The sequence below is a fragment of the Colobus angolensis genome, unplaced genomic scaffold, assembly GCF_000951035.1.
Source record: "Colobus angolensis palliatus isolate OR3802 unplaced genomic scaffold, Cang.pa_1.0 Scaffold53, whole genome shotgun sequence".
Taxonomy (NCBI): domain Eukaryota; kingdom Metazoa; phylum Chordata; class Mammalia; order Primates; family Cercopithecidae; genus Colobus; species Colobus angolensis.
Genome location: NW_012118821.1, coordinates 4,894,689 through 4,909,843, shown reverse-complemented (window position 1 = coordinate 4,909,843; position 15,155 = coordinate 4,894,689). Strand labels below are relative to the sequence as shown.

Here is a 15,155-nt window from a genome sequence, read left to right as displayed (position 1 = left end):
AAAATAAATAAAAAAAAAAAAAAAAAAAGAAATCTAAAAGTGTATTACATTAATCATACATAGAATGCAAATGTTGGGTAATAAAACTAAATGACAGGCATAGAGAAAGGAGGCTCTGAACTCAAAGTAGATCTATGAATATGTTTCAGATTAAGGCAAAATCTTTATTATACAAGTTCTCTTAAAAGACTTAATGCTTAAAAAGTATAGAACCGAAGTTCTACAATGCTTAGGATTTAATATTTTTATATCTAAAGGCAAATTTGTAAGCAGATCAATTTCTTTACGCTCCTCTTTTTTCATAGCCACTATTTTCCCAAAAGTTCATTTAAACTAATTTGAGGAGACAAAAGTAGCACAACACTTAAAAACTACGTCATATGAATAGAAAACCATTCATTTGTCTGTGATAGAGATTCTCAGTGCTGAAAAATGTCCTGAAGCCATTTTTTTTAAAACAACAACAAAAAAGGAAATTCAATCTTTCATTAAACTCTCACTTGTTTTTCTACGGAAGGGGAAAGCAAAATGTATTACATCCTATTTTTGGCCGAATGTGCTAATAATGTTTGTAGTGAAATGCTCCCATCTTGTGGACTTTTTGAATATTGCTAACAGGAGCCACTACTGCAGCATGGTTTTACACCAGCAGCTCCACATTATCTTAGCATTTGAATTAGCCAGCATTTGTTACAAATCACTTTTGTTTATTCTTATATTTTAAAAAGTGTTTAAATATTTTGATTTGAAATTCTGAAATCACAAACCTTTATTGGAAAAATCAACTTCTGGAAAAAGTTGGCTACTTGATCTGCCAAGGCATATGTAACTTTTTTGGTAAATTGAATTCTTTAATAAACAGACTTGTTTGAAAAATATAACTATACATAATGCTCTTACTATATTATAAAATAAACTGTAAACCTGCAAAAGTAATAATTTTTTTTACATATTAAACATATATTTCTTACATATTAAAACACTTATTTCAAGAAATTGTCTTTGGTGTTAGTTTCCAACAAGTCCAAACATTGTAGAACTTGGGTTCTATACTTTTTCAACGTTAAATCTTTTAAGATAACTTGTATAATAAGGGTTTTGGATAATGAAGATCTGGGTTAATATACCTGAGTTTTTCATGATGATGTTAGAAACACATGACTTTCAAACACTTAACACTTTTTCTTCATTCTACATTTGCATTAAACACTAAAAATGGCATTATGAGAGTAAAGGCTGAGAAAATACATTCAAAATCAAAAGTAAAAGAAAACCTATTGGCCGGGCGTGGTGGCTCACACCTGTAATCCCAGCACTTTGGGAGGCCGAGGTGGGTAGATCACAAGGTCAAAAGATTGAGAACACCCTGGCTAACACGGTGAAACCCTGTCTCTACTAAAAATACAAAAAAAATTAGCCAGGAGTGGTGTCAGGTGCCTATAGTCCCAGCTACTCAGGAGGCTGAGGCAGGAGAATGGCATGAACCCAAGAGGCAGAGCTTGCAGTGAGCCGAGATTGCACCACTTGCACTCCAGCCTGGGTGAAAGAGCGAGACTCCATCTCAAGAGAAAAAAAGAAAACCTATTGAAAAAGTTAACCTAAAAAAATTATAGTCATATAGTAGACATAAAAATGGTATAAAGGCTTAAACAAACAGATGTACCAGATGTTTAAGTGCTAAATATCAGAAGTGATTTTTCAAAGCTTTCCACCCAAAACCTAGCACAGTTACTAGACACAATTAGAACTAAATAAAGCATTTATCTGAGATTGTATATGTTGATAAGTTGTTCGCATTTTTTAATAGAAAAGATAAATTCAACACTGCAGAAAAATTTCTACCTGCTATAACATTCCCATTGATTGATATGTAACAAGTTATTCTAAATACTCATATCAATGAAAAGTTAAAATCTATCTGGAAATTAAAATACTTACTTCTATATTTCTCGTATCTCAGACCCACTGCCTAGCTGGCAGCTACAGAGGAGAGGCTCCTGGCCCCCAGAAATAGACTTGGGGAAGTGACAGTTATAGCTGTGAGGTCTTAGGTAACTTCTGCTCTCTGCCTCTTAGGGTTAGAAGCACAGGTTGAGCATTTCTTATGTGAAATGCTTGGGACCAGAAGTGTTTCAGATGTGGGAGTGTCGGCAGTACCAGCTGAACACTCCTAATCCAAAAATCCAAAATCCCAAATGCTCCAGTGAGCATTTCCTTTGAACATCACGTTGGCACTCAGTTTCAGATTTGGGGGCATTTCAGATTTCAGATTTTCAGATTAGGGATACGCAACCTGCATTAAATGTGATAATCTAGGTAAAGTGCTTAATCCAATGCATGGGACAGAATGAGGGCTCACATAATATATTAGCTACTACTTCTATCAGTCTGTGCCCCACATATAATAAATTCTATAAATATTTGTTTAATAAATGAACATAATTAAAATGTTTAGCACAACAGAACTGGAGTCATCCTTTAAAAACAATTCTGACAAGTCTCTAAGAAGAAACTGAGTCCGTAAGAAGAATCTGAAGTGAGAGGAACCTGTCTGGAAGTAGCCAATCCAAAGCAACTCCACCAGAATGTAAATTAGTACAATCTCTATGGAAAACAGTATGGAGATTCCTCAAAGAGCTAAACGTAGATCCACCATTTGATCCAGCAAGCCCACTACTGGGTATCTACCCAAAGGGAAAAAAGTCATTATATGAAAAGACACTTGCACATACCTGTTTATAGCAGCACAATTCACAATTGCAAAGATGTGGAACCAACCTAAATGTCCACTGACTAAGGAATGGATGAAGAAAATGTGGTTTATATACACCAAGGAATACTATTCAGCCATTAAAAGGAACAAAATAACATATTCTGCAGCAACTCGGATGAAGCTTGAGACCATTATTCTAAGTGAAGTAACACAAGAGTGGAAAACCAACAACCATATGTTCTTACTTATAAGTGGGAGCCAAGTTATGAGTAAGCAAAGGCACACAGAGTAAAATAATAGACCTTAGAGACTCAGAAGGGACAGGATGGGAGGAAGGATAGGGACAAAAAACTACACACTAGGTACAATCCACACTGCTTGGGTAATGGGTGCACTAAAATCTCAGAATTCACCGGTATATAATCCATCCATACAACAAAAACCACTTGTACTCCAAAACCTATTGAAATAAACATTTTAAAAAACACAAAACAACCCCACCAGACCATGGCATTCATAAATGGATTATGAATGTAAGAAACCTTAGAAACGCAGCTGAACTCAGAGTTACAGGCAATGCCTTCAAAAACATTGCTGTGATTTTAGCATCACCTGACATAAGGCAGAAACCACCAAGTGTTAGGTGAAATATACAGTCATCCTTCAGTCAATGTGTACTGAGACGTTCCTATGTGTCCGGCCCAGGGATACACTGGTATATAACAAAATAAACATTTTGCCTATATTTAAGCCTAAAGAATGAAGTATCTGGAGGGACAGTATTCTCTTCAAGATAAAGTGAGGCTTCTCATCTACCACCTCCCCAATCCATGCCTTCCTCAACCCAAAAGTTATCATCAGATTTCTTTATTCTTTCAGAAATACCCACTACTGCCTAAATACCGATCACTTGTCTAGAAGCAAAAAAATCAGCAATGTTTAAGAAAGTTACAGTTCATGAAGTGTATCCATTCAGGAGACAAATATTAAAGAAATAGCAATGCAAATACTTATAAGAAGGTAACTATGGCCAGTGCCATTAAAGAACATACTAGTGCATAAAGGACTAACCTAATAAAGCCTCAAAGGATGGGGGGACTTGGTAACAAAAGGCTTCCTAAGGTAGTAACATTTAAGATGAGACCAGAAGTAGGAGGTGGGAGGGGCCAGAGAGAGAAGCACATGAAAAGTAAACAGTAAGAGGGAGAAGGAGCCAGAACCAGGCTGAGGACCCTGGGAACTCCAGCAGAAACCTGGTGCCTGCATACAGACTTTGACCAATTATGTCTTTTTGTCTTTAGAGCCCAATTTGAGATGCACAGACCATCATTTGCACTTTATACTATCTATAAGTCAAAATCAATATTACTCTAAAAGCAACTCATGAGTTGCTCTCCTGCCCATGATATCTGTCCTACACCTAGCAGTCTTCAATGCCACAAAAATCACCTTTCATTCACTCTCAGCCAGGGGTTTGTGTATCAGAGAGCCAGGCCATGTTGTTGGCAAGAAAAGGGAAGGAAGGCAATTTTTTAAATGATACAAAAAGTTGGCTATAAATCCATTACTAAAAAATAAAGAATAAAACGATCCTAAGAAACAAGAAAGTATTGAGACGGGGAGACACAAAGGGAAATTAGTCTTATAAATTCTTGCAGATGTTTAGAATAACGTTTTCTTTCAATACCCTGCAACAGGACTGTAGGTAAGGCTATTTACTTCCTAGCTCACATAGAAAATGCCACAATGTGCTATTTCTATAATCCATCTTTTATTATTTTTAAAAGATAAGGTTTCACTATGTCACCCACGCTGGAGTGTGGTGGCTATTCATAGGCACAGTCATGGCACGCTGCAGCCTCCAACTCCCAGGCTCAAGTGATCCTCCTACCTCAGCCTCCCGAGTAGCTGGGATTACAGGCATACTTCGCCATGCCCGACTCTATTCATCATTTCATCTTTACTGTGGGATAGCCAATTACTTTCGGAACTTTTCATTTACCTTAATTTTTCTACCCAGGTTCATTCCTACTCCCTTCCCACTGTGACAGTCTCCCTTAAATCAACAGGATTCCCTAACTCACGCCAAGCTGCACTGACACAGCAAATAGGCCCTGAAGCATCAGGGTAATGGCTACAAATTTTTCAAGACCCTGCAATGAATCCCCATCTTACTCAGGGTAAAAGCCAAGGTCCTTACCACAGTCCTCCAAAAGGGGTCCATGAACCCCACTGGTGACCCAACCTGACCTTCTACTCACTCACTTCACTGCACCCCATCTCACCACATCAGCTCCCTTGTTGCTATTCCTTCAACATTGATTCCAGGTGCTCTCTGGCCCGGAACTGTTCCCTCTGCCTGGAAATGCTTTCTCAGATGCCTGCCTGGAAAATTCTCTTGCCTCCTTCAAACCTTCCTCAACTCTTCCCTTCTGCATGAGGACAATCCTGATCCCCTTACTTAACGCAGAACCTGCACAACTCTTCATCTCCTTAACTCTCTTCTACCTTTTATCCTTTCCACCACACTTGCTGCCTTTTAACATGCTAATTATGTATTATATATGTTATTACCCATCACTCTCTGACAGACTGCAAGCTCCTCGGCGCAGGGATCTTTGCTGGTTTTGTTCATGGATACACCCAAGCTCTTAGAACTGTGCCTGGTCCATAATAGGTGTCCAATAAGTGTTTTCTGAATAAATGAGTGAATTTTAAGCTTTCTCCCCTTAATTTCTCTCACATCTTTGGATGTTGCTAGAAGTCTAGTAACAACAACAAAATAAGTAACTAGCAAAATACACAAATAGGTAAACTAAAAAAAAGCCAAACACGTCTACTTTAATGCATTTCACTGTTTTCTCCAAACAATGAAAGTAGGCATGATTTACAGATACGTCAAAATAAGCTTAAAAATTATGCCCTTCACCTTTATCTTTAGAAATCTGAATTGTCCAATTTTCACAAAGACTTGGAGAAAAATAATGCCAATCCAGAAATGCACATTGAATGGTCAACATTACATCTGATTATGGGCATCTTTATACAAGGTCTGCAGGCTCACTCTTCACACTGAACTTGGCAAATATACAAATGTCATTTATTTCTGTCCAGATAAAATATGATTTCTATTATAGATGACACAATCTTTATTTCAGTAAAAACCTGCTTAAGTTTCCTCTCCTATATGGGGAATTATCTTGTAATTTTGCAAATAACTAGATCAGGCTTTCTCTTTAAAAAGATAAAGATATGGATAAAATATTGAACCTCTGCAGTCAAAGCAAGTGTGTTTTGAGAATAAAGATGGAAACAATAACTATATATAAGATAGTAATTTAATAAATTTTGAATGATGACAACACCACTACCTACAGATAAGTAATATATCAAAAACAAAGAATTTCATTTAGATTCTAAGCTATATATAAAAAACACCAAAATAGCATGCATTAAACAGTTTTTGGAATAAATATTGCTAGTATCTTAAAAACTAAAGAGAAAAATTATCAGTACAAAGGATGGACTTTGTACTACAAAGGAGATGAAGCGACAACTACCTCTAAACTAACTAATGTTAAATTTTTCATGCTATCCACATTCATAACTTAAGTCCACATGCAAAACAAACAAGCCTGTGCATAATCCAGGCCAAATAATGGCGGGGAAGAGAGGGAAGGAGAGCTGATCATCACCCAGAAAATGATGGAGACAGCAAGCAGGTTAGTGAGAGCTACAAGAGGTATGAGATGACTAGACGTGATAAAATGAAGCTTATGAAAGTTCTGGGTGAGTATCAGGAGGGGTTATCATAAAGTATGACATTTTATTATGAGAATGCCCTAAATAATGTATAGAAACACCATTACTTGAATAATTTAAAAATAACCAATAGGTCTATTAAAGTCATAAATTAGATGTCCATAGTGTCTGTACAGAATGAAATGGAAAATGGCTACCATTCTGAAGCACCCTTAGAACTTATTCAACTGTTCTTTAAACATCAAAATAAAGTACCAAAATAAAGAATGTTGTTATCCTTACTGCAAAATTATTCTGACCATATCATCCTGGGTAAAAGATTGACTGAACAGTGTCAAAACAGAAATTTAAAACACTATCTTCATGAAAACTACTTAAATTCATTTTTTTAAAAACCACTATCATTCTGCTTTCAATGCCAGAAATAAAGTTTTAGACTAAAATATTTCAATGGTTGCCTAAAATGCTGCAATAAAAACTAGACAGAAAATTTTTAGTTTTTATTTTACTCCCTTTCTTACTAAATGTATGTTAAAAAAAAAAAAAATCTCAAATGATCCAGACAAAAGCTTTCAGCTCAACACATAATTGCAAGAAAATTACAATAATTGTACCAATTAAAACCATCTTGAATGAACAGTGTGTCATCTTAATGTTCCTGTGGTTTACACAGGGGTCTATTTAATTCGCTGAAATTGCTTTCCAGTGTTAGTATCAAATGTCATTTGTTAAAAGTTGAACAATTTAAAAAATAATTTAACAACGCAATTTCACCAAACACCAAGAACCAACATTTTCTTTTTCACCTGAATAAAGCCAGCAGATGTGTCATCAAATTGTTGTAAAAATAAATGAGGCTTTTTATGGATTAAAAAAATAAATTTCACTACTAGCATTAAAAATACTATTTTCTGATTGTTTTTACCAAATCAGATTTCTTTAATACAATAAATGAATATGAATTACATACTGCTGCTTTTTGTCGACTGTAAATAAAATCTTCTCTTTCAAATGACAAGCAATAGCATCAAAGAACTCGACTACAGTTAACCAGAAACATAATCATCTAGATTATTCTCACATACTTTAATATCTGGCTTTTCAATATGTTGATCAAAGTGTCTTCCTATAGTTTTTCATTCCAAATCCTTATTATATGTAATGATTTTAAGTCAATTCCTATGAATTATCAAAGACTGCTTACTATACTTTTTCTCTTCCTTAGACTAGCTACAAAATATTCTTTGTAAGTAGTTGCAGGCATCTAAGACTTAAATATACTTATTTCACCAAAAAGTGAAGAAGAGCATCTCAAAATCACCCCAAATCCAGCCCAGTCACAGATGACAAGCCTGCCAAATGCCAAAGTTTAAAGTAATGAGTTGGTTTAATGGCAAAGCAAAGTTCACATCCCTCATTCTATCCCCGTCTAACACCTCCACACTTTCCAAAGCTTCAAGAATACCTAAGGCACCTAGCAGAGTACCTGACGTGAAGGAAGGAGGTCAGGAACACTAAGTGACCCAACCTCCTTAAGTAAGAACCCATGTGAGACAACTAGTTCTCCTGTGCCCAAGTTTACAAATTTCTTGAAATCTAGAAATACATTCCTGGAGTAATATACTCCTCCTAAACAATACCAATTCAGACAGGGTCTAAGAATCTGAAGCAGCTGCAAATTCCTTCCACTATTGTTTCTTAAGCCATCACTCCACAGTTCCTAAACGAAGGCTTATTCTTTTTTATGACATATTTTAATTTCACACAAATGATAACAGCAACAATCTCAAGGACAGATGACAGTGTCAAGGGATTACCTGTTTATATTAAATAGGGCTTTATGTATCAATATAACATGCAAAAAATTAACCTAATTATATTGGTATGAATTACTATGAAGCACTTAAATCTTTTTAAAAGTTAAGTTTTAACCGCTTAGTAATTACTGTTACTAGCAAGCATTCATAATTATATAGCACCTGTATTATAATACAAACGTTTATTCACAAAATAAAACCTTGTATGTACAATAAAATATTGTACTACAGAACCAAGAGAAAAACAAATCATGCATCTCACAATAAGATGATTTGTAAAACCTCAAAGACCAGATGCAATGCAGTACCACTTCTCAACAGGCAGACGGTAATTATATATCACTGCATCTACCGGAATACCTACTTGGTACAGCACACAGGTTTAAACCACTAAACTCATTTCACATAAATTAAACAGCAAAACCCAGAAGAGCTCAAATCTGTGAGACTAATACAACAACCTCTATAATTCTAAAACCAGTTATTTACTTAGAAAACATTAAATGTGTACATAAAAAATAGGAACTAGAAAAATAAGAAAACCACATACTGACAATACTCTAAGGAAATAAAAGTTATCTGAAATCTTAGAAGTTTTAATATATAAACTATACACTAAGGCTGGACACAGTGGTTCACGCCTGTAATCCCAGCACTTTGGGAGGCCAAGACAGGAGAACTGCTTGAGCCCAGGAGTTTAAGACCAGCCTGGGCAACACTGCAAGTCCCTGCCTCTACAAAAAATAAAAAGAAAGAGCCAGGCATCTTGGTGCACACCTACAGTCCCAGCTACTTGGGAGGCTGAGATGGGAGGATGACTTGAGTCCAGGAGTTTGAGGCTACAGTGAGCTCTGATTGTGCCACTGTGCTCCAACCTGAGTGACAGAGAGAGATCCTGTTTCTAAAACATTTAAAAAATTTTTAAATAAACTTTATATATCTGAAAAAGGAAAAGCACGTACAAATAAAGTCATAGATTTTTACATGATGGGATATATACCTGTGCTAATACAACTCCAAAATTATAATGGAATTAATAAGAATGATTAAATCCAGAAGTATACATTTTATACATATTATTTTGTATTGTCTGCTTTATATGCGTTTTTGTTTTTTTTGTAACTCAATCTAAAATAAAGTAAAATATAAAGAGGTAAAAAAAGGTACCTTTCGTAGATGGTTTTTAATGTCATTTGATCTGGAATACCTTCAGTCTCTTCCAAATATAATATGAGCCATGAAGTCCGGTATGGCCACTGCTCAGTGAGGTTGATCCAGCTAGCAAGCCTGTCCCAGTTGAAACTAATCTGATTGGCTCTCAGTAATCGCCCTTTTAAAAAAACACAAAAACATTTTAAAATTAACAGATATGTAATAGTCTGTTAAGTAAAACAGGTAGTATATTCTCAAATATTTTAAATTTCTAAAATTTACCATTTAATTTATACTACAAATTCAAATCTAGTATTGCCATGGCTTCATTTTAGAAGAGCTGCGCTAAGTAAAGCTTTTAGGGCTTAAACACAATTTCAATTCTAAAGCAATTTTTGGTTGTTTGATTTGCCACTGGTGAGATACACTTCTTCGACCACATACATGCAGACAAACATCTTTCAGAACTGTGTCACACAGTTCACCACCCACAATCATTGAGCAGAACATCCATTTACCCACAATGGACCCCAGTCCTCTAAAGTGCCATCTGCTGAGATCCTACTGATGGACTATAAACAGATCCAAATATGCCAGTCCATTCTCGTATTATGGATGAATGGGCAATCCCACACGCTTTCATTTTCACATACTAAGGGTCATCTATGTAAGTAACCTAACAACTGAGTTGTAATGTTTCCAATATTTATTATTTATGTATTTTAAAACAACCCTGTCTATCCTGCGATTTTCTGAGGACTCTAATTCGCTGTTCTACCACTAGGCATCTGTACAGGTAGACAGTCGCAATCCTCAAACTTTCAGAACGGAGGCCTTGTTTCATTGCATCATGTTTCACTGTGACTTGGTAGGAATTCTGAGCTGCTGATACTGTTGTTAAATTTTCAAACACTGTCAATTTTATTTCATCATTATCAATTCTGTTTGTATGTAGACTAATATACCTACTTATTTTAGTTCCAATATGAGTTATTCCTTTCCCTACTACTAATAGATATATAGATATAGATATACAGATAGATACAGATATATAGATATATAAGCCCCAATCCAATTCTTCCTATATCACCAGGCCCTCACTCCCTCAGCAAATCTGCTCATACACAGAATTCATATTTTCATGGCTGGATTCCTTTTCTCTGGAAGGTAAAGATGTGAGCATTTGATGGAGATATGGCTATATTGGAGATACACACACAGTGCTGTGTGAAAAGAGAAAATGAGCACCAAATCCAGAAGCGGCAGTTAAGGGAAGGTTTCCTTAAGAATATAACCACTAAAAAGAAAAAGACACACACACAAAAAAGAATATAACTAACCACTAGAACTAAGCTATGAAAGATGAACCCAAGTTAGTCTGGTGGGAAGGCACGGGCTGGCAGGGAAGGGAAGCAGAGTGAGGACATTCAGACAAAAGGAAGAGCAAATGCACCACGCATGCATGCAAAGTCATGAAGGAACTGGTAGACAGAGAGAACTGGAAAACTATTTTAAAAGTATGAGTGAATAGGCCAGGCGCGGAGGCTCACACCTATAATCCCAGCACTTTCGGAGGCAGAGGTGGGAGGATCATTCGAGGTCAGGAGTTCAAGAACAGCCTGGCCAATATGGTGAAATTCTGCCTCTACTGAAAATACAAAAATTAGCCAAGCATGGTGGGAGGTGCCTGTAGTCCCAGCTACTCGAGAGGCTGAGGCAGAAGAATCACTTGAACCTGGGAGGCGGATGTTACAGTGAGCCAAGATCACACCACCACACTCCAGCCTGGTGGACAGAGCGAGACTATCTCAAAAAAAAAAAAAAAAGTATGAGTGAATAAAAATAAATATTCTATCCTAAGAATATATCTAGCCTATAATGAGTGACTAAAATTAAATATTCTATCCTAAGAATATATCTAGCCTATAATTAGCTAAAAAATAAAGCAATATCAAAAGAAAATTCTGAACAACGAATATGTCTAAGATAATTTTTTAATCTTATCTTCCAAAACAATCCAACAAAACAAGTTTGAAATAAAGTATATTTGATAAAGCACAATTTTTAATTAGGAAACCACTCAACTAAATACTTACCAATATTTATCTGCTAAAACCTCGAATTTCTTTCCTGGTATTAGTCTCTCTGTTGCATGACTTTCCTAATAGCAACAACTATTTGCATGGTGTTCAGCGGGTAACATACACTTTTGCATACATGAGAACTGGGGATTCAAGAGGCTAAGTAACATGCCCAGGACTCAAACCCAAGTCTTTTGCCTTCAAATTCTATCCTTTCCAATAAAATATACTTCCCTACACACTTCCAACTAATGTTACCCAATGAAATGGAAAACATCACCAAAAAAGAAATCAAAATTTCATTAAAATACACAGATTAAAATCTGTGTATTATTTCTCAACATAGCACTTTTAAGCAATGAAACTAATGGTATTAGGGGCTTTTATAAAACGAAAATTTTACTTAGAAATTTTTCATGGGCAGAGCTACATTTGATGAGACATAAAAGACAAATATCTCTCATTTAACAATTAGAAAGTCTACTGTATAGTCAAAGAATAATATTAGAAAAATTCTTACATTTGAAATGTGGCTTTAGGAAGATATTTTCTTTCTATTCTGAAATGTGTAAACATAATTATTTTTAAAAATGTGTATCTCAGTATCAACTATTAAATGATGTTAACTTGGTCCTCTTTAGAATGTCTGAAAATGTCTAAATATAATCCAAAATCCTTTCTATGGATTTGGGGCCTGTAAGGCTCAAAGTGAACTACCCAGGGGGGCTAGTTGTTTTTGGTTTTTTTGTTTTTTTTAAGATGGAGTCTCACTCTGTCACTCAGGCTGGAGTGCAGTGGCTCAATCTCGGCTCACTGCAAACTCTGCCTTCTGGGTTCAAGCAATTCTCCTTCCTCAGCCTCCTGAGTAGCTGGGATTACAGGTGTGTACCACCACGCCTGCTAATTTTTGTATTTTTAGTAGAGATGGGGTTTCATCATGTTGGCCAGGCTGGTCTTGAACTCCCGACCTCAAGTGATCCACCTGCCTCAGCCTCCCAAAGTGCTAGGATTAGAGGCGTAAGCCAGCACAACCGGCCAGTAGCTAGTTCTTTGACATCACTTCCCACCATTCTCTTTTGATCCCCAAAGTACAACCACACTGGCCTCCAGCTGTTCCTGGATTTCCACCCCAGAGCCTTCACACTTGCTCTTCCTCCTGTTAAGATCCTTTTCTCAAGACAGATATAAAACTCAGTTCCCACTTCATTCAGGTCTCTTAGTCATTCAACAACAGCATCCCAGACATTGTTCTGGGTGCTGAGAAAACAGAAATAAGAAAGATAGATAGAAGGCAGGCACAGTGACTCACGCCTGTAATCCCAGCACTTTGGGAGGCCGAGGTGGGCAGATCAGGAGTTCGAGACCAGCCTGACCAACAAGGAGAAACCCTGTCTCTACTAAAAATACAAAAATTAGCCAGGCATGCTGGCACGTGCCTGTAATCCCAGCTACTTGGGAGGCTGGCGCAGGAGAATCGCTTGAACCCGGGAAGCGGAGGTTTCAGTGCGCTGAGATCACGCCACTGCACTCCAGTCTGGGCGACAGGGCGAGACTCTGTCTCAAAAAAAAGAAAAAAGAAAGGTAGACAGATAGAAAACCTTTGCCAGGTGGATTTGAAATTCTACTGAGGGGAGACAGACAAAAACCAAAGAAACAAACAAACAAAAAAGTAAATGATGTGAATTAGAGGTGATTTTTTTTATTTTGAGTAAAGCAGGGAAGGGTAATGCAAGGCATACCGAAGATGTCATTTTACACAAGATGGTGAGGGAAGATCTTGTAGAAAAGCTGACATTTAAGCAAAGACTTAAAAGGAAGTGAGAAACCCCATGATGCATATATCCAAAGAACAATCTGTACAGGCAGAAGAAATAGCAATCGCAGGAGCCTTTTAATGGGAGCATGTCTGACATTTTCAAGGAACAGCAAAGAAGTCAGTAAGGGATGGAGGAGGAGAATGGTGGGAGATGAGGTCAGAAGGGGGAAGGAGATGCAGAAAGGCAGATCATAAAGGGCTTTGTAGGAAACTACAAGGACTTAGATTTTTATTTTCAGTGAAATGAGGACACATTACGGAGTTCTGAGCAGAGACATAACATGATTGGCTTCTATTTTAAAAGAATCACTGTGACTGCCGTATGGAGAATAGGCTGTAGAGAGAAAAAGACAGGAGTAGAGACCAGTCGGACTATTTCCATAATTAATAAAGGCAGAACACGATAATGTATCTGATGAGGGTGGTATGCTAGAAATGGTGAACAGTGCTTAATATTTTGGAAACAGACTGAAGACAGTGCTACAGAATTTACTAGTAGATTGGTGGTGGTATATGAAAGAAAGATCAAGATTTTCTTACTTAAGGAACTGGAAGAGTTGGATTAATAGGAAAGACATGGATGGATGAAGTTTGAGAATCAAAAGTTCAACTGTAGACACATTATGTGTCAGATATATGTTGACACCATTAGATGTCAAACAAGCAACTGAAGAGCTATAGGGCTGAAGATACATATTTGAAAGTCACTGGCATACAGATGGCATTTAAGCCTTTCAGAGTAAATGCGATCACCAAGGTAGCAGGTCTACATAGAAAAGGAGAACTCCAAGAAACGCACCCAAGAGCACTGCAATGCTAAATGGTAAAGGGAGATGAAGACTAACCACCAGTGCAGAAGGAGGAAATCCAACCGGTGTGGCATTCTGGAAGCCAAAGGAAGAAAAGTTTTTCAAAGAGGAAGAGTGATCAACACACTGTCAAACGCCACTAATGGGGTCAAATAAGATGAGCGCTGGCCTGACCACTGAATTTTATAACATGGAAGCCACTGGTGACCTTGAAAATGCAATTTTACTGAACTGAGAGCAAGAGACTATTGGAATAGGTTAGAGAAAACAGAGGGAGATGAATATGAGACACAGGGACAGACAAGTCTTTTGAGGAGCTTTGCTGAGAAATGGGGTAGTAGCTAGAGGCAGAGGTGCAGTCAAGAGCAGCTTCTCTTGGGAAGGGAGAAACAATCTGTGTGTTGACGCGAGTAATTTTCGAGTGAGAGGGAGGGCTATCTCCTGTTTATAGTCTTGTTTTCATGACACACATCATTCTGTGACGTTATATCTTTTGGTCTTCTCTATTAGGGCAGAGACTTTATCTTGTTCACTGCTTATCTCCCCAAAGGACAGAAATGTTACCGGGCATAAGGTAGACACTCACTACACATCTGTTAAATGAATATATATATGTTGATAACATACTAAAACATTCCCATTGTTGAACATAAATACAGTGAGGCTTGAGAACTCACTTAAAGGAATTTAAGTACCAAAAATATTGTAAGTATATTAGATACAACCTCACTTGGAATACAGTTCATAGCATGAACCCCAACAATATAAAACACAATTCTAGTATAACTGTCATAATAGAGTTAAGACTAGTAAATATTATAAAGTACCAATCAATACCTTGCAGAGACATACATTTTACAAACTAACTTACAAGTATTGATGTGGTTGCCCTGAAGCTATGAACAATCAGGAATTCACAAGGTAGGGAGCAGACTTCCATGCAGGGACTTCAGGCACAGGCAATAATCCTTAAATTTATTGTCAATATTTTTTTTTTTTTTTTTT

The 15,155-nt window shown here is 36.8% G+C and overlaps 1 protein-coding gene across 1 annotated transcript in view; it reads right to left on the bottom strand.

Moving 5' to 3' along the window:
- Positions 1 to 15,155, bottom strand: part of KIDINS220 (kinase D-interacting substrate, 220kDa) — a 111,027-nt gene that overhangs the window by 31,717 nt on the left and 64,155 nt on the right. The window contains exon 22 of the mRNA XM_011960941.1: positions 9,460 to 9,622. Coding sequence (XP_011816331.1) covers positions 9,460 to 9,622 — 163 coding nt within the window. The remainder of the gene's footprint in view (positions 1 to 9,459; positions 9,623 to 15,155) is intronic.